The 25,322-nt window shown below is 50.9% G+C and overlaps 1 protein-coding gene across 6 annotated transcripts; it reads left to right on the top strand.

Annotated features, from left to right (window-relative positions):
• On the top strand, positions 1–24,986 carry VEGFA (vascular endothelial growth factor A). Of its 6 annotated transcripts, none has more exons than XM_054021426.1 (8): positions 1–967; positions 7,557–7,608; positions 12,929–13,125; positions 15,204–15,280; positions 15,764–15,796; positions 18,906–18,959; positions 20,096–20,227; positions 22,513–24,986. In XM_054021426.1, the coding sequence occupies exons 1-8, from the start codon at positions 902–904 to the stop codon at positions 22,532–22,534; spliced, it is 633 nt and encodes a 210-aa protein (XP_053877401.1). In that variant the 5' UTR covers positions 1–901; the 3' UTR covers positions 22,535–24,986. The 6 variants fall into 6 exon arrangements, with proteins under 6 accessions (XP_053877401.1, XP_053877400.1, XP_053877402.1 ...); XM_054021425.1 differs by having other exon boundaries at positions 18,906–18,977; XM_054021427.1 differs by lacking the exon at positions 18,906–18,959.
• The last annotated feature ends 336 nt before the right edge of the window (positions 24,987–25,322 follow it).

Raw genomic sequence — 25,322 nt, 5'->3', positions numbered from 1 at the left:
TGCAGTTGCAGAGGGAGGGCGAAGCGAGGCAGGGAGAGAAAGAGAGCGCTGGGCTGTGGCTCTTGCCTGACGTTCACGAGCGAGCGACAGCAAAGTGCAGCCAGACTCTCCGCCACGAAAGGCGAGCGAGCGAGCCAGAGCCGCACAGGAGGGAGCAGAGCAGACTAGGAGGAGCAGCTCTCCCTGTGCGCTGGGATTTGTTATTAATTATTTTTACCCAATCATTAATTTATTCCCCCCCCGCCCCCACTCTTACCGGCTTGGATTTTCCCTCCACTCCCCGGCCAGTTTGGATTTTGAAAGCGGTGGAAAGAAGGAAAGGGATCCGATCCCCACCCCCGATCCCTCCCAGCTGCAGGAGAGCAGAACCGGGCTGAGCCAGGGATCCAAAGCGGGGATCAGCCCCCCTCCCCTGAAAGGAAACTCCAGTTTGGGAGCAGCCGCAGGAAACCAACCCGAAGACTGGAAAATGCATTGAAACTTTCGGGCAAACTTTTTTTGTGTGCGCGCGCGTGGGTTTTTCTTACCTCTTCGAGGGGAAATCTGTTACAAATCGGTGCCGTTTGGAGCGTGGATTGTCCCCCCGGGGGTCGGATCGGAACCGGGCCGGACGGAGAAGGCTGAGCTTTGTGCAGGGAACAAGAGAGAGGGAGAGAGAGAGAGGGAAGAAAAGGGGGGGTGTCTGTTCCTTTGGCGGTTAGAGAGCCGGGCTCATGGAGGGGTGAAACCCGAGACTGAAGAGTTCCCCCCTGGCCGCAAGCTTTGCAGAAATCGCCCAGGGGAGCGGCTCCAGGAGAGGGAGGACGAGGGCACGGAGGAGTAGAGAGAAAGGGAAGGAGACAGGCGGCCAGAGAGAGACATCAAAAGCTCAGCAAGCCACCCCCGACCTGCTCCAGGAATCATGAACTTTCTGTTCACTTGGATCCACTGGGGGCTGGCGGCGCTGCTCTATCTCCACAACGCCAAGGTAAGGGGGGTGGGGGGGCTTTGTGTGTCTGTGTGTGTGGGTGTAGGGGGCGCCTTCCCCCTGTCCGGCGTGGTCTTCCTCCCCCCCTCCCCGCCCCCCCTGCCTGCGACTGCCACCGACTGTGCCTCGAGGCTGGGAACTCCTGGATGCCCGTGGGGAGAGCGAGCACCCCTTGCCTGCCCCGCGCCCAGGCTAGGGGCATGGAAGTCACATATGCAGCTGTCTCTGCGTGCGTGTGCAAGGGCACGACTGTGTGTGCGGTGCCGTGCATCTCCTATAGAAGTAGCCCCAGACGCCGCACGCCCTCAGATAAACACCGAGAACGGTGCGTGAGCTACAGTGAACACACTCAGACAGATGCACTTTGAGTGTAATGGCCAGCAGGCACCCTTGTACTTGGGGGGCGAGATGGGGAGAGAGATCCGGGATTTTATGAGTTCCTGGAGGAGTCCTGGTTTCCCACTCGCTGTTCAGCCCGTCCCCACTCTCCTCTTCCTCCTGGGAATGGGACGGATCTGTTGCCCGTGGAGTTTCGTAGAAGTTGGGAGCCTTATTTGAAATCCAAAGGCGGACATGATCCCCGTGCTTGGCCCCGTCATCGCTTCCCGGGCATGTAAGCGGCACGCTGACTTCTTGCATCAGCTTCTGGGAGCACCGTGCCTGGGCTGTAAGCCTCGTCCTCTGTCTCCTGACATTGCAAAGGGCTGTTTTGCCCTGTTTGTTCTTTAGTTAGATCTCTCGGGCATGTTACTGCCTGGCGCTCCGAGAACACCTCGCTGGAAAAACAAATAGAGATCAAAGGGGACAGAATGGATTCTGCATTTCATCCAGACTGATTTGCAAAATACATGTCCCCGCTGAGATTTCAGAACTCCGATTTCCCCCTTCTCTCCCTAGCCTCCCTAGCATTCCCAAGGATCCGAAATCGGTTTGGCCTTCTTAAAAAAATACACCTCTTTGTACAAACCTGTCTCTTTTTAAGGGAGTCAAGGGGGATGTGTTGCCAAGAGGTTTTAAACGGGTTAGATTGAGCATCCAGGTGACTGTGGTGTACATTGGCTAGGTGGGCATATATTATAATTGGAGGGATAAGAATAAGTTAGTTTTCTTCTGCCATTTGTCTTCAGGAATTTGGGGAGGCCATCACTGAGGGCCAGGCCCTCCAGTGTGAAAATAAATCTAATTTGTAAACTAACCTGCTGTTCACATTGTTTGCTCCGCACTGACACTAGAAGGTAACTCCTCAATTAGAAGCCATTTCAGATGTAACTAAAGTCTGGCAGGCATCACACGCTTTGTTGCTAGCCTGTTATATTGCCACTTTCTTAGTGACAGCAGCAAATTAGCCTGCACTTGATAGAAAACCAGGCTTCTCTCCTATTGGAGAGTGTCATGTGTTAAGTTATGGTGATATCACTGGCCTGTCCTTGGCTTGTCTCATGTTAAGGTGGTTTAAAAAAAACAGCAACCAAAAAACTTTGAAACCGGCAGATAGGACAGAACCCAAGTCTGGCCGTTTTCAGAACACAGTGCAAAAAGCCTTCTGCAAAAGTCTCTCCTCACCAGTGGAGGATAATGACAAGGAACGAAGGAGACAGAGGGAAAAGGTAGGAATAAAGAAGGAGGAATAACAGAGTGGCAGGGAAGAGGCATCCCTGCCTCACAGAGTGTTGTGAGGATTAAGGCATTAAAGATTGTGAGATGCTCCTCCGATAGTACAGAGATGGGGGCCAGATAAGTGCCTAGACAGACAGACCGCCAGGTTCCTGCAGACAGATGTGAGTTCTGCCCTTATTTGTATGTTGGTCGCCTAGATACTATGGTGGTGGGAACATTAGAAATACTGGTGCTAGACAGATCTCACGTAGGCAGCATGGCGATGACCGTGGGCATGTCATAAAACATGACTCTTTGTGTTGGGACCCGAGGTTCGCGCTTTGATGATAATATTTTACCTCCACTGTTTATCAAGCAGTGGTGCTGAATAAACTTATCTGCCTAGCCAGACACGCTGGGGAGAATTAAATAAAGCTCTGGCCCAGGTCTCATGGGAAAAGCAAGGTACAGGTAATGCAATGCTGCTTTAATAAATGCAGAGGAGAGGGGCTGGTATTACAATGCCGCTTTAGTAAAGGCAGAGTTATAATTACTCATTGTTGAGGCTGTTACTATTATTATCACTACTTGCTGGGAGGCTGGGACAGTGGGAAATTGTGAGTTGGTGGCCTGGGATGGGCGATGCTGCTGCAGGTATTCCGGTCTACTTGTGGGGAGTATCCTTTGTAATGAGGGGGAGGGTGGAAGGAGAATGCAGTTAGAATACCACCCTTCCCAAATGTTAGCCAGCCCTGCCCTGCCACCCTGTCCTCACTCCTCTCAGGGTCAGGTGGGGCTGTGGGTTTGGGGAGAGGGTAAGTTGATTTTCCCACAGACCCTTTTCCCTAGAAAACAAGGAAGCACAGGCCGGCCCCATCATTTTTTTGTTTGTTGGGTATGATTCTAAACTGCAGCCTCCTAAGAGTGACCCCAGGGTGAGACTATCCTGGGAGCCCGAGCTCTTCCCTTCCTGCCGTGGAATGTGGAGAGATTTGGGTACACCAGCTGTATTGCCATAGGGATCCGGCAGTGATCAGACACTGAGGGAGGGAGGGAAAGAGAGTCTGTGACTAGACTGTTAATGATCTCACACCCACCAGGCTCCTGCTTTTGGTGTGTCTATGAGCCAGGCCACATTGGAAACGACAGGAGAACTAACTTCCCCAGCCTCTTCCACGCTGAGTAGACAAGCCACAGCGGGTCACCTTCCCCAAAGTTGCTTCTCGCTCTTGCTCTGAGAACAAACTAACAGGAGCAGGTCTTGGGAGCAAAAAGGGGGATTCTGCACTGCCATCCCAGAGGATCTCTAATTCTTGGACAAACCTAGATTCTCTTGCCCCATTCTACTCTGTCTCACAGGTCCCCATGGTGTCTGCCAGCGGCTTGCAGGATTACTGACCTCTCTCTGCATGTACAATGGGGAAAGGTTGCAGTAAAGCCTCCTCCTTGCGTAGAAACCTCTGAGAAGAATTTCTAGCGCCTAAGACTGAAAGTGCCTTAACTCCCGTCCCAGAGTCCCTCCCAAAGTGGCTGGATTGTTTGTTCCAGCCCCAAACAGTTACAAAGCTCTTTTAATGAGCCTGCAGAGATTAGGGGGAGGGGAAGGAAGAGAAGGGTTGTGGTGGTGGGGGGAACGATTGAATTAACCTTTTCTCTTCCTCAAGAGAATAACTTGCTTCGCATTAGAACTGGATCCCTCAGTCAATCAGACAAGGGACAGAGAAGGTGCAGATACAGACAGGGTGAGTCAGGAGCTGACTGTGTTGGGGAGTGTTTATCTGATTTCAAACCACAAATTCTCAACAACCTGCAAAGAGCACAGAGCACAAAAGAAGCTTCTTCTTGTACAGCCCCTACCCCAAGGCGATTTACCTGCCACTAGCTCGGGGATTGCATCCATGCCATAGAAAAACATGGAAAGCAATCGTATTACGGAAGTGATGAGTAGTTCCAAAAGCCAGTAGAGGAGAGAGAGCCCAGGCAGCATGACCTTCAGGCTCCCACCGAAGGGCACTGGGCCTTGTTGTCCCCTGAAGGGCTCTTCCGTTTTTGTTTTTCAGTTGCCCCTTCTGTGATACATAGCCGCCTGGTCTAATGTGAGGCAAGGTCCCTTCCATCCAAGTAATGCTGCCTTAACAGACAGGCTCCGTGGGTACCAGTGATTGGAAAGGGAAAAGGAGTGAGAGAAATATGCTAGTGGAGCAGGGCCTCTAGGGAGACCTTGTATTATTAATAATTACAGAAGCCTGCTGTGAAATCGCCTTCTTTTCAGGCCAGTTGGGAGTCAGGAATGGCATGAGGGGTTGATTTCAGGCAGGCACCGCAATCCAGTTCAGGTGACTTCCCAGACTGTTGTATGACTTTTAACACGCTTGCAGACTTTGTTAGCTAGCAGTTTGCACACACACTCACACATCTTGATAGCAGTAAAATCACGGGTTAGAGTTTGGTTACTTCCTAGAATGGGTTCTAGCTGCTGCGCCAGGTGCTGGTTGTGAGACGGTGGGTTCTGCTGAAGAACGAGGTATGGGCTGGGTTGCAGGTGAGGAGTGAAAATGAGCTGCTTACACCTGTTTCCTGACACCTGCCGGCAATGTGGGGGGCACGTGGCAGGGGAGGCTAGTGGCCCCAGAAAGCGAGTAGGCACAGCTGAGCTGTAAAGATGTCTCCAAGCCATTTCTCAGTAGCGGGCAATGGTCATGCTGTGCCTGACTCAGAGCCCTACCCTAACAGTACTTTTGGGCCTTGTAGATTGAACAGACTGATCTGGTTGGTGATTTCCTTCCTTCGCTAGGGCACAGCTGATGCTTTTCTGTCCCTTTTGGCCCTTGGTCTTCAGGCTTGGGCTGGTTCTGGAGGGCTGCTGCAGCCTCTTCCTCCTCCATTTTGTTTGTGCTGTTGCAGTGACCTTCACCCTTCAGGAATGAAAGTGTTCCTGGGAGTCCTCTTTTAAAGCTGATATCACAGCCCTTATGCAGAGTGAGGGCAGTTAGCTTCTCTTCCCATGGGGAATAGGCCCTTAACTGGGTGACTGAAGGTTGGATTTGCATGTTATACCTAGGGCCGGGAGCTTATGTGCTTCAGTGGCATTGGGAAGCAGATCAGGGGAACCTTAACTAGAGGGAACTATACACCGGCCGTGGGGAATAATTGGGAGAGGGGTTTCTTCTCCTGCTCTGGAAGCTCCATCTCCTCCCTCCTCTTAAAGCTGGTGGTGCTAGGTTGTGTGTGGGTCTGTGTGGAAGCATATAGGTAGCTGATCTATTTGGCAGGCCTCACACTGTCCTGGGCTGGCTGGCTCCAGTCACGTACCTGGCCATTTGTGAGATGACAGTGATTATTGTTTTAAAAAGCCTAATATGATCAGTGATAAATAATATATTGCATTATATATCATCACTCATCCCAAAGCACTTTAATACAGCTCCTCTGAAATGCAGCTGTCTCTGGGGTGGAGGACATGCAGATGGCAGCACATTGCACAAATAGCGAGTGAGTGGATGGTTTTGGTCAAGGACAGCAGGGTGAAGTCTGCCTTATGGAAAAGGCAATCGGAGCTATAATGTTCACACCGAGCAGACAGGAGATGGGTTTTTAAGGTCTCACCTGAAATTTAAAACAGTTCTCTGATAAAACACAATAATGCTTTCTCTCCATCTCTCCCTCTGGGTGGGGGGCAGGTTAGTTAATTCCATTAATGCTTGTGTCAGTTAGTCAGAAGTGTCTCTTGTCATTACAAAAAGAGCAGGAGGGGTGTTTTTTTTTTTTTTTTTGGTTAGGAAAGTGTGACAGAGGGAGCTGAGGGGCCTAGACTTGGTTCTGCAGCACACAGGCTCTGGCCCAGATCTGTGGCCCCATTGTACTGTGGTGCGCAATGCCCTTCATGCCGGGGGAGTGGGAGAGAGCAAGGGTAGTTTTGGGCAGTTATTATGTGAGGGAGTGACGTAACAGTTAATCACTCTGACATAAAGCTAAATATCAACACCCAACCGTTGCCACCACTCAGCGGCAAACATGGTAAGAGCAGAGATGACCTTTCAGACCATGAGACTTTTTCTCACCCTCCTCCCCCCGCCACATAATGCCAGCTCAAATGATTTACCTTTATAACAGAGACTAATTTAGGAGCGAGAGGGAAGCTAGAAAAAAAAAGGGCTGTTGTCCCTTTAAAAGCAGTACCCAATCCGTCTGCACTTGCTAGCCTGCTTTGTAACCTAGGCCCCTTTTTGAAATACCTTCCACTAACTTTCCTTGGAACATGAACGTGGACAAATCTCCTAGCGTATTTGTCATGTCAGCGTTAGAAGGTCACCAATGTTGTTTTTCTCCCCCGCCCAGATTCCCGCTCTGTTTTTTGACCTTAATAATTCGAAATGCCTTTGAGCAGTTAATTTCTCTGTGTTCTTTTTCAAAGTGATGTTGCATTAAACCAAATCCCCACCCACTCCACTCCACTCCCAAGTGCCCTCTCTGGCTCTCTCTCATACACACACTGGGGTGAATTGCCTTTGCCTGGATGCTGTGTCTCTGCCCCCCCTCCCCCTTTTAAGCCCAGGCCAAAGGTGTTATTTTTATTTCATTTTCTTCTGCTCTGGAGGAAAGAGAAGACAAAGGTTTCTCTGTGCTTGTCTTGCAGTCACATGGGGCAGGAGGGGGGGAACACTTCCCCTTAAAGCCGGCAAAAGCCTTTACTAATAACTTCTCCCCGCATGCAACACTTCTCCCTGTAAGGTTGTAACAGGGAAGTCAGACATGCTCCTTTGTGGCGGCTTTATTTTCCAAGGGGAGAAGAGGGTTGGGATGGAACTAGGGGGGCTGGAATGCATCCGAATGCTACAATAATGCTCCGAAACACTGTTGCTTCCAGTGGCATTGTTACCGCAGCATTCTGGAACTTGAGGTTGGAATCCTGGGAAGCGGCTCAGCTCCCTAACCGCCCCTGGGGACAGGATAATGACTTTGTGTTTTGACTAATTTTCTATTATCTTTGCAGTTGTCGCAGGCAGCTCCGACCCTGGGGGATGGGGAGAGGAAACCCAATGAAGGTAAGCGGCTTGCCTCTTTCTTCTCAACAGCTACAGGGCTTACAAGCAATTAGGAAGAGCAGAATCTCTGGGAGGTGGGGAATGGGGTGCTTTGGGGGAGACATTGAACCAAGCTGCTGGGAAGAACCTGAGGACCAATACTGCCACCTTCTGGAAAGCAGGAGCAAAGTGTGCGGGGGGTGGGGGGGAGAATATGACTTGAAATGTGAGACACCAGATTTAACCCTTTTGTGGCTTCATATTAGTCAGAACTGCTCTTTAATTTGGAAAGCTGTTTTGTGAAACAGGTGGGCCTGTCTGAAGAGCAGGCTTTTCTCTTCTTTCATCTTTTCTGGAGAGATAGAGGGACACAGGCTGTATCAATCCAATGGAAGATATTGCAGAGATCCTTATGAACCCATTGCCCATTTCCCAGAATGCCGGGGGAAAAAACAATTTACCAGACGCTGAGTGGCTATGAGTAGTTCCCTAATGTCACAGGAAGGAGTTTGTCATTTTTGCTGCCTGCCTCCCTCTCCTCTTTCCCATGCGCACTCCCTGTGCCCTGCTCAGTGATAAGATCTGATCATCAGACAAAGAACCAATCAGCACCTGGATCTTCCTGAGCCAGTCAGATAGCTCATCTTAAAAAAAAAAAAAAGAAGAAGAAGCCAGGGCTAATTTTCCATGACTCTCAGCCAGAACTCTTGGAAGGAGGAGAGGGTTGCACTATATAGTGACAGACCTGAAGCACATTCCCTTTTGCTCTGTTTGAGGTAGCAGGCCTAGAGAGTGTATTATTGGAGATATCCCATCTCCTAGAACTGGAAGGGACCTTGAAAGGTCATCGATTCCAGCCCCCTGCCTTCACTAGCAGGACCAAGTACTGATTTTGCCCCAGATCCCCAAGTGGCCCCCTCAAGGATTGAACTCACAACCCTGGGTTTAGCAGGCCAATGCTCAAACCACTGAGCTATCCCTCCCCTCCATTAGTTGGTACCATAGCCCAGTTGATTTGATTCAGTTCATTGCTGGCAGTCTAGTACCTATGGGGATACCAGATGAAAAGGAAGTGAGACCTTGGTGCTTCTCAAGTCACTGCTATCTCAGATAACGCTAGCTGCTCAAAGACTATAATGGGTAGTAAATCAGGTGTTTGGACGGAGGGCTGAATAAATCTGGGTATAGACTAGAACCGCAGTAGGCACCAAGCTATCAGATGGCAAGCCTTGGTAGCCCTCTTCTGACTTGTGGGAACCTGTATATTTTAATGGCTCAGCTTTCTCTCTGTAGTTCTTGATTCAGACTGGGGATTACAGCACTGTGCACTTTGGAGCAGTAGGGTGAGGTGACCTTCTGTGCCACATCTCAGACAGGGTTACCGTTCTTTTCCACCTTCATGCTGGAGAAAGCCACTGTCACGCTGGCAATGGCTATCCACGGCCCCAGCTTGTCTTTATCCTCATCTTGAGTGGCAAGGCCTGGCAGGTTGTGACCCTCGGTGTTATTCCCACAGCAGGGCAGCAGGGGGCTCTAGCAGTGCACCTAGGGACTGAACCCCTCCCTGCCACACTCAGTTTCAATTTCAATAACTTTATTGGCATGACAAGCCATAGGAGTGTTGCCAGAGATTTCCAGCAGGCTAGATTTGTTACAAGGTGTCCATTTTGCATTGTCATCCATTTCTGGTTTGCTGGCAGACTGCCCCGTGAACAGTGTGAAAGGCTTATTGACTTCAGAGGAAGCGGGGTTGAGCCCGCTGCGAGGCTTATTTTGGTACCCAGTCCCTCTGCTAGTGGTAGAAACGAGTAGCAGCTAATACCCTGGTCTGTGCTCCCTTTGTGCTCCCATCCATCTTACTGGTGAGAGGAGGAGTTGAACGGTGCCCGTTGTCCTGGAGGGTTCTTAATTTCCACCCACTCCTGGTTCCACATCACAAGAATGGCGATGGGAAGGGAAGAGAGATTGGTCTATTGATTGGAGCAGAGGGATTAAGAATCAGGACTCATAGGTTCTATTCCTGGTTTTGCGATGTAAATATGTCTATGGTTAGCTCAGGGTAGTAGAAATCAGGAGTCATGGGTTATCTTCCTGGCTCGGCTTCTAATTTGCTCCGAGACCTTGGGAAGTCAGATCCCATTCCTTCCCCCTTGCTCCCCTCCCCATGCCTCTGTTTCCCCCTCTGTGAAATGGGGTGATAATACTCAGCTACTCCACAAGGGAGTCATACAGCTTCATGCTTTATAAAGGTCCTGGGACGAAAGGTCATTTTGTTTCTGTGGCCTCTTCACTGACCCACCCGCTTCAGCCAGGATTACATTTGGGATGGACTTGATCCAATTTGGGGACTATTTGTAATTGTAGACCTAGCCCCCCTGCTGCTCAGAGATCCTTCCATGTGGTTTTGTGGCACAGGCCGTTGTAGAGAAGCCAGACAAACACTCTTTGTTTGCTCCACGAGAAAAGATTTTTCTGGTATAAATAAAGGAAACCACCAGCTCTTGTGATTACGCTTTTTATTTTTAAAAGAACAGTATGTATATATAGCTGCTCAGCCAGTGATGGGCACAGGAGTGAACCAATCACAGACCCATTCTGTGAGCACCACCCTCTTTTCTAGCATGGTGTCTCTCCACCACTCAGCTCCAAATTTGGGCTTGATCCTGCTAAGTACTGAGCACCTTAAACTCAAATAAATCAATGCATCTGGTGAGATCTGCCCCTTTGTGGGCAGAATATTCTGATTTAAATTTGGGTACAGATTCCCCTCCCCCTCTTCAGAAGCTGACACATGGTCCTGAAAATAATCTTTCATATTCAAACACAAAAAAACAGCAGCAAGTAAGGGCTGCGGCTTCTACTGGAGATTTCCTATGAGGACATTCTGGGTTTGGCAGCATGAATCCCCGGCACTATGGTCAGGGCACTGCTGAACGTGTAAGGACTGGAGACTGTACAAATGAAACAAAAGACTCTGCAAAGGAAACTGCACATGCAGTTTTGAAACCAAACTATAGACCACAGTCACTGGCATGATTCAGCTGCTTGGTGCTGTTCTGGCAAAGCAATGTATTTGGAATCCACCAATAAATCTGGCCTTAGAAATGGAATCGCCTTCCTTATGTTGCTAATCACTCCTTAGGTTATAAAAAAAAATAATGAATTTTTAAAAGCCAAATGTATTTTTTCACCATTTATGTAGTTGGTTTTCCCTTCTGACACACTCAGTTTGGACAATGGAAGCAGGCTGGTCAGTTTCACTTTAGTTTCTAGTCAGTTTCAGTTTCTGCCTGTCATGACTAGACTAGCACATGTAGTAGTGTTTAGTTTGCACATGTAGGGATTCCACCCCTGCATGGATCCATCCGCATTTTTATCCCAGACTTATTTGTATTGCGACAGTTCCCAGATCCTTAACACTGGGAGGGTGTGAATAATCAGCAGTGCACCTCCATGGCTGTCTCTGGACCTGTGTAATTTCCCACGGGCTAAATTGTTTAAATCTACTGTATAGAGGTAGTCTCTTTTAAAGTTAAGGTCACCCTGAAGGGGAACAAGAAGAAGGAGGTGACACAGACAAGACAGGGAAGGAGATGAGAGGCAGGCTTGCAGAGGAGAGGGGGAATGACTCTTCTGGAGGAAGAATGCTAGCAACCAGTCCCTGTCTTGCAAGTCACATTTCCCTTCCCTGAGCCACTTTCCCTTTTTAAAAGGTGCTTGTGCTCTCTGACACTTTCAATTCCCAAACAGATGCTCCTCCCCCTCGCACCCGCTGCCGGTAGTACTGTGACACTGTCAGCTCTGCATGACCTAGAATTAACTTTCAACAATTAACTGTGGGCCCTGAGCTCAGAGCCCTGCAGCTTTTATATTTTTGTGGCAAAGTAACCTTTATGCTAGTTTGTCACAGGTTCAGGGCGCTCCAGAAATGCTTAGTAGAGACCATTTTTTCCATGATGCAAGCAGTTTGTGCTTATCACATGGGGTTATCGACCTCACCATTACAGGACTGTGTGCATACAGTGCAGGCGTGTCATTCTAATGTGGAACAGCACAGGCCAGCCACCGTCTCCCTATGCATACACTCTCCCTCTGCTCTTTGAAACTTCCTCTCTAGAACGCATGCTGGACTGTAGGGTGCCGTGCATTTGCTATCCGCAGAACAGGGCTTTGTCTGTGTATTCATCTATCACCTCTTTAAATCTCTCCACCCCTTGCCCAAGCAGTGAGATGAATCTTTGGCACCAGACTCCGAAACACTTGTGAAATCAGAGAGGGTCCCAGCACCTGATATTTAGTTTGCTTGGGTACTCAGAGTGAAAGGGAGGAAGTAAAGGCAGATCTGCACCCCACTCCGTCTCATTCTAGTATGTGGCCCAGTTATTACCCTGGATGCTGAGAGGTGGCTTTGATTCCTCCACTCCTCTGACCCTGGATTTCCTGGGCTGAGAAACCGTGGTTTGGCTGAGAGAATCCGGGGAATTAGGGACTGATCCTCTGGCAAATGTCGTTAACAGGCAGTGTAGTGCTACAGAAGGTGGCATATTGGAATGGATGCTCTGGATCTGACAGGCAGGCTCTGGGTGGGTGGACAGGAAAGTAGAATGGGGGAGGGACAGCATGGAAGAGTGGGAATGCACTTTTAATGATTCAGACCCATTCTCCTTCACCCCAAGAGAGCTTCTGTTCCCAAAGATCAGCAGTGGTGGAGTCTGTCCCCTCTGTCCTGACCTTTTGGGAGTCACTTCCCACTTTAGATTATTGCATTCCCCATGTCCATTGGATGAGATGGCATTCCCCATGTCCATTGGATGAGAATTTGACACTTTGAATGGAGTGAAAGATAAATCCTACTAATGACTCACCCCCACCCAAAACCATCCGTGTCAGCGTCAGGTGCTTTTTGGCTGAGCTAAGGCATTTAGTGGCAGGGAGTCCGATGGAGTGTGTCAGATAACAGGGGTAGGAAGGCAGGTAGAGGAGGCATCGGGGCCAGGTGACTTAGATCAGCCTAGACAGTTATCTTCCCACTTCCATCCTTCCTCTGCTACCCAGAAGCAGCGGCTAATTCAGGCAAGAGCCCCCCTTCCCCTAAGGAATTAACAGGATATCTGGGAAGTTAATTTGCACCAATGGGGGCCCCCTCAGCTTGGTGGGGTGAAGATGAGGGACTCTGTACTGCAGAGGCAGATCAGGGCAGCAGGGCCCCCAACAAAGGGCAGAGGGATCAGTAATTGCAACTGCTTGTCTCATTTTAAGGGGAAGGTGTGAGTGTTCCCAGGCCGAGCTGCTGTTAATTCATTCCCTCTCTTTCTCTCCTTCCCTCCCTCCCACCTCATAGTTATCAGGTTCCTGGAGGTCTATGAGCGCAGCTTCTGCAGGACAATTGAGACCCTGGTGGACATTTTCCAGGAGTATCCCGATGAGGTGGAGTACATCTTCAAGCCGTCCTGCGTACCCCTGCTGAGGTGTGCAGGCTGCTGTGGTGACGAGGGCCTAGAATGCGTCCCCATGGAGGTGCACAACGTCACCATGGAGGTGAGGGCATGGCTGGAGAATGGGGATGGCCGAGGGGATGATGCCTCCTGCCCTCGGTCATCCCCTTTGTCACTGTAACTTGCTCACTCTGAGGCAGCCAAGGAGAAGAAGGAGGGAGACTTCTACAGAGAAGGCAGATGGGCCTCCTCTGGAGTCTTAGGGAGGGGAAAGGGGGGTGGTCAAGTCTCACTTCTAGCCATAGGCTGGTGTGATGAGACATTGCTTTGGGGATCTGATCTCCAATGGCTGCACCAAGTGGATTTAACAAGAGTTGCTTCCATTTACGGTTAAGGGGAGAATCCATTTTCTGGGTCAGTGGAGTTTAACTCGCTAACCACAGACAGAGAAGCTGCATTATAAAGGGAGCACTTCTAATGACTTCCCGGTGTTATCTCGGAGGCCGGGTAGGGAATCTTCCCAGCCCCTTGTTCCACATTAACTCTTGCTCTGGTACTTATATCAGGCAGCACATGCTCCTGTGGCGGCTGAGTGTAGTGTAAAAGAGGACGCCCTCTCTGAACTCTCCCCTGGAGGGCATGTCAGGTCAGCCTTTACCAGCAGAGCTGGGGATTTGGGCCATTAGCTCCAATGGCCCAGCAGGGGTGGGAAGGGGCTCTAAGAAATGCAGCTGCTGCAGTGTGAAGTGGAAAAGTCTCTGTGCCTTTCTCGCTTTTGTTCTGAAACTGCTGAATTCAGTGCTCAGGAAAGTCCGAGGCTGGCGAAGGCCAGGCATACTGGCAAGAGGCTCTCTGTGAAAGCGTTCCCCATATAGATCAGCCACTGTAGCTCCACACTGGCCGGGTTCCCGCCTCTCACCCCCACAGCAATGCTGATGCCCCTGAGCCTGACCAGCACTACCCCTGCTATTCCAATCCTGGGTTCCCCATACACAGTTCCTCACTCCTGACCTGCAGCCTCCTCCCACCCCCGTTCCAGCCCGGGGCCCCTCAAGCAGAGACTGTAAATATTGCAGTGGCTTTGTGGTACGGACAAGAGACCACATGGGACTATGTTGACACTAAACACACTCCTGAGCCAAATTTGACTTTGTGTGTTGAGAACCTTGCAGTATTATTTATATTGCAGCAGCAGCTCAGGCTCCGATCAGGATCGGGGACCCATTATGCAAGGTGCTGTAAATAGGGACGCATTTCTTCCTGCCCCTTCACACTGGACTCACCGTAGCTGGCCGGTGTGCACATGCACTGGGAGCAGGAGCACAGCAGCAGATCTCTGCTGGAAGCACCAGTGCTAGCGTCCCAGCTGGGTTCAGAGACCGCCGTGATGAGTGCAATATAAATACAGAGGGTCTGATCCGTGGCTTAAGAAACTTTGCTGGAGCTGCACTGATTGACACCAGCTGAAGAGCTGGCCCTACAGGGATGATTCCAGTGCTGAGTGCAGGAATCGTGGCTCTGCAGCACTGAATGGTTCCCATGTCTTGCTACGCAGCGGCTTTCATTCTGCATGAGCGGCCTGGGCGACTCGGGGGATCAAGAGTTTGCTCCCAGAGCCTTACACCTGGAAAGCACCAGTTTGAATCCAGGATGGGGCAGGTGATCAGGAGTGGGCTGTGGAATCTTGGTTGAAATGCCACTCGTGTTGGTAGGGACTGAAGTTCGTCTCCAGTTGAGGGCAGTTTTGTGGCTGCTGTGAAATCAGCTGTTCTCTTGTCAGTCTTAGAGGGGCCTGGTACTGATGAAGCAAGTGTCGGCCTTTAGAAATGTCACTAGGGAGGACGTCTGTGGACAGGGCAGCATGGGGGAAGCTTGCACAGCTGCCCTTGCTCCTGTACCAGTGTCCAGGGCTGTCACTCTGCACTTGTCACCAGCACCAGCTCCACTTCACATCTGAAAAGATAAAGCCCTAGGCTGAGCTTGGTGCTGCTTCCTGCCAGGCGTGCAAAGGGCTCCACTGGCCATGGGGATGCGCCTGGAAGTACCACTAGGAGCTCTGGTGCCCTCCTCAGAGAGACAGTGGGGGCTGGGAATGTTTCTGCTGTCTGTGCTCCTCGGCAGAGATGCCGATCAGCCCCAACTGGCCCATGATTGTGACTCTCTCTGTGTCTTTCCTTCCAGATAATGAGAATTAAACCCCATCAGAGTCAGCACATAGTGCACATGAGCTTCTTACAGCACAGTAAATGTGAATGCAGGTGAGGATGGAGCCACGCTGGGGATCTCCAGGGCGCCAGCTGCCCTCAGAATGCACCTGCCCACGGGGAGCTGGCCTTTCCTTTTTACTGGCATTGGGGGTTAGGGACCCTGGCCTGAGACTGCAGGTCTGCTCCAAGCTGGTTCACAGAGGGGCTGGGGAGCAAAGGGTCCTTCGCTGGTGACGTCACCACCTTTCTAGAGGCTGCCGGGGGGTTGGAGGAGAGTACGGGGAGGGCCGATGATAACCCTTGTCCCGTGGAGCCCCTTGGCTGCCAACGGGTTGCAAAAGGAGGACAAACCCCTCCAGGGAGGTCACTCAGCCAGTCGGGATAGATGGGGCCTATGTGCAAAGTGCCCAGGGCACAGCGGTGGGATTGCTATCCCTGGGGAGGGGGGGGCTGGGATGGTGAAGGGGAGGACAGTAGAGTAAGGGCTTGCCACTGGCTCCCTTCTAAGCCAGCATTTGTTCTCTTGCCCCGCAGACCAAAGAAAGACGTCAAAGCTAAACAAGAAAAGTAAGTGACGAGCCTTTTCCTCCTTTTCCTTCTGGTGGTTGGCTGGTGGTTTATTTCCCCCTCTTTACTCCTTTGACAGCAGGAGATGCTCAGATCTAGGCGTTGTTTCTTTCATAAGCAAGTGGTGCTGTTAGGAGGTTATACCCTGAATCCATTCCAGAAGAGCACAGAAATCCAGTTCCAAGGGTTCTTCCGTCTTATTCTGGACTGCAGGAGTCTGCTCCCTGCCTGACCCCACATGACAGTGGCTCCCTGGCTCCCTGACACATTACATAAAGTGTCAGAGAAATCTTGGAATGGAGTTCGGTGCCATTCAGGAATGGATTCTGGTGCAGCACCCGGGTGTTGCTGTGGTCACTGGCAATCGCTGCCTTTCTTTTTCCCCGCTGTTTTGGTGAGAGCTTGCTGGCTTCTTTCGCATCAGCTTGCGCAGAGACTCTTTCAGCAGCCAGACTATCCATCTCAGCTTTGGTTCCTGGCAGGACCTCTCTCTCTGAACAAGAGCCGTGCTTGGCATCAGGAAGAGGTTGCACTCGAGGCCCGGTGGAGGCAAGGCGAACACTATATGGGGCTGGACACTGCTCATTGAGAGGCGGGTGGGAGAAGGAAAGGAGCCACGTTAGCTCGCCTAGCGGCATGTGTGAACGTTCCCGGCGGAGGCTTTAGCAAGAGGTAGAATCTCGGTCAAACTTGTGGATTTGCTCGGGTGACGTGGAAGGGGTCAGGGTAGAACTTTTCCAAAAATGGTCACGAAAATTACCCTGACGACATCTGCTCACGGCAACGATAACAGAGAGGGAGGAACAAAGGATCCTGCACTCACCCAGCACAAATCAATCCATAAAGAGGAAAGTGTGACCCCCTCCCTGGGAGTGGGAGAGCTGGACTGCGCATGGCTGGGCTAGCGGCTCTGCCCTTTGGATGCACAGTGCCAGCTAGGGAAGTGATGGAGCTGGGGCATGGGGAGATGAGGCAGAAAGAGAGAGAAAGAGAGAGAACGCCCTCCTGGTCAGCTGTGCAGCCAGAGTTGCTTCCCGCCTTCCCTGGAATTCGGCTCATGGTTCCATCAGGCCAACGTCCCCGAGGCTTCAGCCCAAGGCTCCTCCTCTCTGGACTAGTGTGTGCAGTGGTGGATCAGTCTGAGTGACTCTGTGCTTCGAAGGTGTGAGAGAGCTGGGCCGTGTGAGCGCTGGTGCCGTGGGGGGTGGGCGAAGCAGCCGGCCTGTTCCCCTCTGTTTGTGCAACATTCCCTCTCCTCTAACCTGACCCGCAGCACCTCCCCTTCTCTATGCCATTCCTGCACGCTAGCGACAGTTTGGTTTGGGTCGGACTGAAGTCTCTGTTGTGCTTGCTGCTTCCATCCCCACCTCCACCCACTAAGTACATTTGTCCTTAACGTCTCTCTGTAGTTGGCAAGGCGTGGAAATCTCCCCCAAAGGACATTTCCCTCCCTTCGCCCCCACCCCATAACTCTCCTTGTGTTCCTGGGACGCTCTCTTTGCCTGCAGCTAGGAGAGAGTTTGGAAGGAAATTAATGCTCAGTTGCTGGTGCCAGCAAACAGGCTTGAACAGGGCCCAAGAAACGCCCTGCCAGTTACCCTCAGGGTCCTCCCGCCCCCTCTCCTCGCCCTTCTCCACCCAGCCAAGGTGGACTGAGCCGGGGAAGGGAGGAAGGAGGCAGAGCTGGGGAGGAGGAGGGCTTTGGTGCAAGGGCTCACTCGACTGACAAACCCTGGGACTTTGTCTGCTGTCTCTGTCCCGTGTGTCCCTTGCGCTGGTGCTAGTGCAGCTGGAGAGGGTAGAGCAGGCTGTCCCCCTGCTCTGCCATTGGCAGCCAGATCGGTGCCGGCTCCTCCCAGACCCGCCTGCCAATCAGAAGCGATGGATGGATTTGGAAGAAGAAGGTGTAAAATGAGTCAGTCTCTTGGCTCCGTCCGCTCCTCTCTTGGGCAGCGCTAGGTGGAAGGGGGAGGGGGAGGTTTGAAAACTGCTTGGCTGGCAAAGAGGGGTCTGTTTCCCCTCCCAGGTGTCAGAACTAGGTCAGGCCTCTTCCTCCTTCATGCAGAGCAGGTAGGAAGCTGCCAGTGGGTGGGATCCCTGGAGCTCCCAGCCATGGGCTGACAGTCAGGAGCCAGCCAGCAGCAAGGAGGAGCGAGTGAGTCACTCAGGTTCTGACTCCTCCTGCCCTGCTGCTCACCTGCCTGCAGGAATCACTCACTCGATCTGCCCATGTAGCGGCCGCAGCGAAGGGAAACAGGTTGGGTGCCCAATGTGCCACAAGTGAGCGGGCCACTGCCTATGCCAAGCTGCCCCAGGCTGCCACGAGGGCAGTGGGTGCGGGGCAAAGGGCTGGGAGAGCTTTGACCAAACGCTTTCAACTCGTTACCCCTTAGTAGCGAGGCTCCCGTGGCAAAGATTTAACACTCCCCCCTCCCCCCGGCCGCCCTCGCAGAGGGCAGCTTCCACTCTCTGTCCCAGCACGTATTAACTCTGGCCCGGCTGGTCATGGCGGTGGAATTCTCTGCAGCACCGACGTTCCCTTTGGAATACTGGCGATGCATCTGGCACATGGGGCAGCGCTGGTGTTGCAGCTTGTCCTGCACACCTGGGCATGTCTGGGCCCAGCGCTTTAGTTTATCAAGGAGGAGGGGAGTCTCTCTGTTCTGGTTTCTTCTTGTCCGTCAGTGACGGACGCTCTGTTGCCGGCCCTCCCAGAGTTTGGGCCACGCTTGCTGAGTCTCTCTGCACCCTTCCCCACCTCCCCCCTCGACCGCCCCACCCGCAAAGCCCTCCTACCCTTGAGGCAGTAGCAGCAGGGCAATAGGATGCTGTTATTGGGACTGGTCCAGGTTGCCTTTGATCTAAAGGCCTCTCTGCCCTGTGGTTGTGGTGGGGAGCATGAGAAGGCCAGTGTGAATGGTGTGATGAGCACATCATCCCAGAGACCGGTTCCCTGGCCCTGCCCCGGGTGTTTCCCCCTCCCCCAAATGGACACACACGGCTGTATTTTTTTCCTTTCCGTTTTCTTCCGTTTTTTTTTCTCTCTCTCTCTCTCTCTCTCTCTCTCTCTCTCTTTTTTTCTGTTTTTTTTTTTTGGTTTTTCTTCCAGAAAATCAAAGCGAGGAAAGGGGAAGGGGCAAAAGAGAAAGCGCAAGAAAAGCCGGTACAAACCGCTCAGCTTGTACGTTTGTGTCATGTGCTCATAGACTCTGTCCCAAACCAATCAGCCCGCTTGCAGCACACTCAAAATCTCCCCCCTCGCCTCCGAATCACTGGTTGGCTCCTAGCCCTGCGGGGCAGCACTGGTGGTGGCACAGCTCTGGCACTGGGCAGGGGTAGCGCAGCTCAGGGCAGGTGGCTTTTGCTTGCTTGGCATCTCCTCTCTATGACGAGCGGCTGCAGTCGTTTCCGAGGGCACAGGAATGTGGTGGCTGGGCGGGCTCATTGCGCTGTAATCACTCCTTATAATGCGCCTGTGCAATCCCCCTTCCCATCTCGGCTTCCGTCCTCCGCCAGTCCCTGCTGCAAGGCGGGCGACAGGAGACTGGCCTCAGCTGTGCATGCGTGTGTGCATGTGCGTGTGTGTCTGATGAAAACACAAGCCTAGAGTAGTGGAAGGCTGGGTGTCTTAAGGGGGCTCTCTGCATCTGCTGTATTTGGTGGCTTCTCCCTCTCTCTCTCTCTCTCTCTCACTCTGATTCACACAATTCTGCATTGTAAATTCACACCCTTTCTCCTAATAGTCTCTCAGGTGGCAGGTCTGGAGTGGGCTGGGGGCTTAAAGAATGAATTAAATCCCCCAGTGCCCAAGGAAGGACAAGACAAAACTCAACTGTAGCAGCAAGGGGCAGGGGTCTTCTCTGCCCTCACTGCACAGTTGAGCCCTGCCTGCCTCTTCAGGGGAGGAGAGACCACGGGGGTTTAACCGACTACCTGCTGGCCTCTTTGTAGCTTGGATATTCCATTTCAGGGGCCCGTTGCTAACCCAGCCGTAGTCAGGGTGGTTCTCTCACCTCCCTGCCCCCGTGCGGATTGGCCCCAATGTGGGATTGGTGAATACCATGCTGAGAGCCTGTTTTCTGTCTCTTTACGCTAACGCAAGTGGGTGTTGTCGCGACTAGGTTCCGGGCCTGTCGGAGCGCTGCCGTGCGAGTCCGTCAGCCAGTGACGCTCCAATGGGGCCGTGGGGAGCTGCGGGGAGGGGGCTTGGGGTTGCTTGGATGTGTAGGGTGTTGCATGTGTATTTTCTTCCTGCTGAAGCGCTGTAGCTTAGACTTCTTTCCTTTTGCCTTTTTGCAGTCACTGTGAGCCTTGCTCAGAGAGGAGAAAGCACTTGTTTGTACAAGATCCCCAGACCTGTAAATGTTCCTGCAAATTCACAGACTCACGTTGCAAGTCGAGGCAGCTTGAGTTAAACGAGCGCACTTGCAGGTTTGTGTCCTGAAGGATGAAAGAGAAACACACAAAGAGAGAGAAAGAGAGAGAGAGGGAGCTTGCTTCCTGCTGGCTTCTGGCACCAATGCTCTGTGGTCACTCCTTTCCTCTGTACTAAGGGCCAGGGATCAGAGGGACACCTTGCAATGGGAAGGGGACAGCGTTTACTGTTTGTCTGCTGTGAGCTTCGAATGCGCTGGCAGGGATCGGATGGGACGCTTCCACAGACGGGGCATTTGGGGCCAGTGTACCCACTAGCAGGACACCCTGGTGGATTTTGTGTTGCTGTGTTAAGCAGGGAACGAGCCTGTAACCCCATATATATCCCAGTGTGCATACTGCCCATTGGTTGGTTTAGGAAAGGCACACGGCTCCTCTATCGCACTTTGATTACACTCCCCCTTTTGCATAGACAATATATCCCTTGGTATGTTTGGAGGGTGACTCTTTCACACCCCTGTGGGGAGATGGGAAACAGTCCAGGAAGTCCTCCCTTTCCCCTCCCCCTCCCCCACGCACCCCTAGAGCCAGCAGTTCTCTTTGCCCTCATGCTCCTAAATGCCAGGGAGGGGACTCTTGCCCTGTGGTGTGCACACAGCTCCCTACGTGCCCTAACAACGAAATGAGAGCACGTGAGGCTTTGCCACGAGACATGGTATGTGTGTGTCTGTCCATAGTGTACACAAGGCAGGGACACTCTTGCTGGCTGCATGTGTGATGGGACTACAAAGAGACAGTGTGGTTTGTCCAGCCGTTCATCCTGTGTGCGTGTCTTCAGCCTACTTACGTCTTCTCTATCAGTCATAGCTATAGCTGGAGACAGACCTGCATAGAAACGGTGGGCCAGATCCTCAGCTGGTGAAAATCAGTGTCACCTCATTGAATTCAATGGAGCTATGCTGATTGACACCCGCTGAGGAGCCTGCTGCTGTGTGTGAGAGAATCTCTGTATAGATGTGTAAAAGGAACTGCTAAGGACCAGCCTGTGGCTATAAACTCCAGCCTCGATTCACAAAGATTCAGTTCCCGTAAGAGGGTGTCAGGCTGTTTCTGCTGGGGGCAAAGAGGGCAAGCGGCTATGAAAACGAGGGTCCTGCGTGGCCAGCGGCTGGAAGCTGAGGCATCTTGTCCCCTGCCTGGTGGTAGTTTTGTGGTTGATCAGCGTCCGTGTGTTACAGCCATCCCTGGGAGCGAGGTGCTCACACTCCGAAAGCATCGTGCCATCCTGCTTTGTGCCAAACCCCGGGAAGCCCAGACTTCTGGCGCTGCCAGGGCTTGTGAATGCAGAGGAAATTTTGGGGGGAGGGGGGAGGTGTAACCTGAGCGGGAGAGTGATTGGTGCTGTGGGCAGAGCCAAGCCAGCCCTTCTTGAGTTACAGAGAGTGAGACCAGACAGCTCCCTGCCCTTGACCTTTATCTCCCACCACCTCCTCCCCCCTCCCAGGAGCAGCTGGAAATCATCCCCTCAGAATTCAAGGGTGGGAAATATTCCCAAGTGAAAAAAAAAAAAAAAAAAACTTCCTGGCTTGAGGGATTATTAGTCTTTCTTGCCAAGCCCTCCCTGTGGTGGGGTGAGTGGCATGATTAGAGGTTTCCAGAGCTAGTGCATTGGCCGGGAGTGCAGGATGGAGCCATGGGAGCGGGTGATTTAGCTGTTTCCGGATTTAAAGCTGGTTAAGCTGAAGTTCCTCCCTCTCTCCCCGCTGGAGTTTCTGAAGTTGGGCCCTACGAGGCAGGGCCAGCTCTCGTTTCTCCTGCTGCTTCCACAAGCGGCTGTCGCTGTTCTCTGGCACTAACCCCTGCTCGCAGCAGCTAGTGGAATAAGATGCACTTTCCTTTCATCTTCTTGCCTGCATGAGACCGTTTTGGCTGCACTGCTTCCAATGGGAACCACAGGCGGAGTTGGGAGTTGGGGTGGGGGTGTGTGTCTCTGCATGGGTTGGTCAGTCCCTATGCATGAGTTGGTGTGTGAGTGTGAGAAGGGGCAGATGGGAAGCAGGGTGGGTTTGAAGGTTGAGGAGGGAGAAGGGGTGCTTTTCAGCTGTAATTCTGTTCCTAACTCACCCCACAACCTAAGAACCCAGGGGGATGTGATTTGGCTGGGTTGATATTCTCAGTGATTTTTCTCCCTCTTCTAGTACGGGAAGAATCACTACCTGGGTCCCTGCGGTGCCTTCAGCTTGTCCCCGCAGAGCCTCAACACGGTCTTAAACTTGTCAGCACCCTCCCTGCCACACAAATGTAACCTCTTTTCTCTCTTTCCTCCCTCTCCTCCCCAGCAGATGTGAAAAGCCGAGACGGTGAGCAGCGGAGAAGAAGGGGGAACAGCCCTGTTTCTGGAGCTTGATTTCTCGCCTGGATGGAAAAAGAAAGAAAGAAAGAAAAAAACAAACCCTAATCCAAATGAACCCTAAAATGAAGGATCGGTAGAGCACAGCACTTTCAGTACGGACGATGGACTCCGGAAGGAACATTCCCCGAGGCACCCGCCGCACAGGATTCACCTTTGGGTTTTGAACTGTTTTATTTTATTTTTTTTTTCTTTTCATGCTGCTAAATAACAGAGCCAGGAAGACTATAGGGGTGTATTTTATGGGATTCCCATACAGACCTATATGTAGGTATAAATATATATACATACATACATACATCTATATATGTGTATATATTTTAACCACATCTGTATGTGTGTGTGTGCGCGCGCGTGTGTACGTACACACACTGAATTTTTTTAACATTGCTAATGTTATTGGTGTCTTCACTGGATATACTCGACTGCTGTGGACACAAGCGGGCTACTTGGGGCATAAGAAACAAGCTGAGACTGGAAAGCGCTGGGTGTAGCCTTCTTAACTCTGACTGACTTGTGCGGCCGCCGCTGTTTCTCTGTTGCGTGGGCTGTTCCACAAACCACCTTCTCTTCCCCGTGCCGGGGAGGAGAGGAACCAGAGAGGAGGGGCAGGGGATTCCAAAGAGCGGTGCCTTGGGGTGTTATGGGTCAAAGGTCAAGGAAACGGATTGGCACGCTGGGCCCTCTACGTGGTTGAGGATTCTTTTCCCCCTCCTTTCCTCCAACCTTTGCCCTTATTCGTCTCACGACCTGCCTTGCTGGGACACGGGATGTCAGTGTACATTTTGTATTGATTTGACTTGCTGTAGAAACTCTGCTGAGGGTAGAGTCTGGCCTTAAGGATGGTGGGCAGCTGACGCACGAACCGTTCCCCTTGAGAAGGTATCACAAGAAACTCGATTTCTCACCCTGGTGGCTGCAAAACGACAGAGGGGCCTGCAGGGCGCTGAAGCAAGAATGGGGACCCGTGCATAGCCAGACAGCACGGTCTGCTCTCCTCATGCACAGCGCTGCCACTGAAGAGCGTCCAAGATGCGGATTTCTGGAAAGGGATATTAATCAAAAGTATATACACAGTAGGGGTGTGTGTGTATGTGTGTTTGTGTGTCTGTATATCTAATTATCTGTACTTATTATATATATATATATACAGCAAAGATTTTCAAAAGTGCCTAGTGATTTAGGATGCTTTCATTGTTTGAGTGCTTCATATGAGATACCCTAAGGAGGCCTGATTTTTCCCCTTTCTCGAAACACCAGGCCTCTTTAAGGAGGCTCAAGTTGGGTACCCATCACCTCAAATCACTAGTCTCTTTTGAAAATCTTGGCCATCTCTCTCTATATCTGTAATATGCGCCAGTATGCACACACACACACCCACACACCCCCCTGCACACCAATGAGTGTTTGTATGTCTATGTGGATATATATAATCGAGTTCTGTGATTAAAAAAACAATAATCAAAAGGATACTTGGTTTGTGTCAGAATGCTGCCAGCCACCACCTGCAACTGAACTTTCAACGCCTAATAATGTACCAAATGAAAGCGTCCCAAAAGACAAGACAGTCTAAAACCAGACTCACCACAAGTGACTACTAACCACTACGAATTCCCCAGCCAACTGATGGCTTTCAGGAGGAGGAAAACACGCGGGTGTGTGCCTGCATCCATCATGTATATATTCACGCTGCGTCATGCTTAAGACAGAAGCTTCCGAGGCGGGAAGAGAAAGTGTTTTATATACTTATTTAATATCCCTTTTTAAATTAGAAATTAAACATAATTTAATTAAAGAGTAGGGATTTTTCAGTATTTCTTGTTAATATTTAATTTCAACTATTTATAAACCATACCTCCTTTTTTTTAACTGATTGTGTATAAGTTTAACCCTTTTATGCCCCAACCCATCTCCCCAATTGTTGGCAGACTCAGTAGCATGTTCTAGGTAGTTATTTAATTGAGTTTCTCTAACAGACACCCCTACACATTCCTATTGAGACAAGGGTTAGATATACATCTACATACTATATATATATTTGGCTGTGTGTGTGTATATATATATATATATATGTCTATGTATATGTGTGATTCGGATTAAATAGACGCTACGATTTTTTTTATATATGTAAAAAAAAGGAACAATAGAAAATTCTACATCCTGAATTTCTCCTTTTTTAATTTTAATATTTGTTATCATTTTATTTATTGGTGCTACTGTTTATCTGTAATAATTGCGGGGGAAAAGATATTAACAATACATATTGTGTCTAGTGAATTTTTTCAAGATATTCCGTAGTACATATTTATTTTTAAACAAACCAACACAAAAGTACAGATATATCTTTAAAAACAACTACAACGATGACAAACAAACTTTTTTTTGTATTAAAGAATTTAATTCTGATCTTGATTTTCTTTGGCTTCTCCTTCTGCTTTGCAGCCTGTTGTTCTTCCAGTGTGTAAACAGACCCCCCTCTAGTATTGCCTCAAGGTGAGAGAGCACCTGGGATTCAGTGGTTGGACTCTGTGATTTTTGTTCCCAGTTTTAAGAGGAGATTGTGGTTTGGTGGATTTGAGCAAAGGAGACTAGGAGTCAGGACTCTTGGATTCGCTTCCTGGCTCTGGTAGAGGAGTGTTGTCCAAATGGTTAGAGCACAGGCCTGGGCGTCAGGAGACCAGCAGTCTACTTCTAACTCTGCCACTAGTATCAGGATTGAAGCCCCATTGTACTGGTGGAGTA

This window comes from Malaclemys terrapin, chromosome 3 (genome assembly GCF_027887155.1).
Source record: "Malaclemys terrapin pileata isolate rMalTer1 chromosome 3, rMalTer1.hap1, whole genome shotgun sequence".
Lineage (NCBI taxonomy): Eukaryota > Metazoa > Chordata > Testudines > Emydidae > Malaclemys > Malaclemys terrapin.
This window is presented reverse-complemented; position numbering and strand designations above follow the sequence as displayed.

Excerpts from the sequence above, each read along its gene's own strand:
- VEGFA (XM_054021425.1), top strand. The coding sequence starts at position 902 with ATGAACTTTCTGTTCACTTGGATCCACTGGGGGCTGGCGGCGCTGCTC. Across the intron at positions 968-7,556 it reads TCTATCTCCACAACGCCAAG|TTGTCGCAGGCAGCTCCGAC; the intron begins GTAAGGGGGGTG and ends TTATCTTTGCAG. Across the intron at positions 15,797-18,905 it reads GTCAAAGCTAAACAAGAAAA|AAAATCAAAGCGAGGAAAGG; the intron begins GTAAGTGACGAG and ends TTTTTCTTCCAG.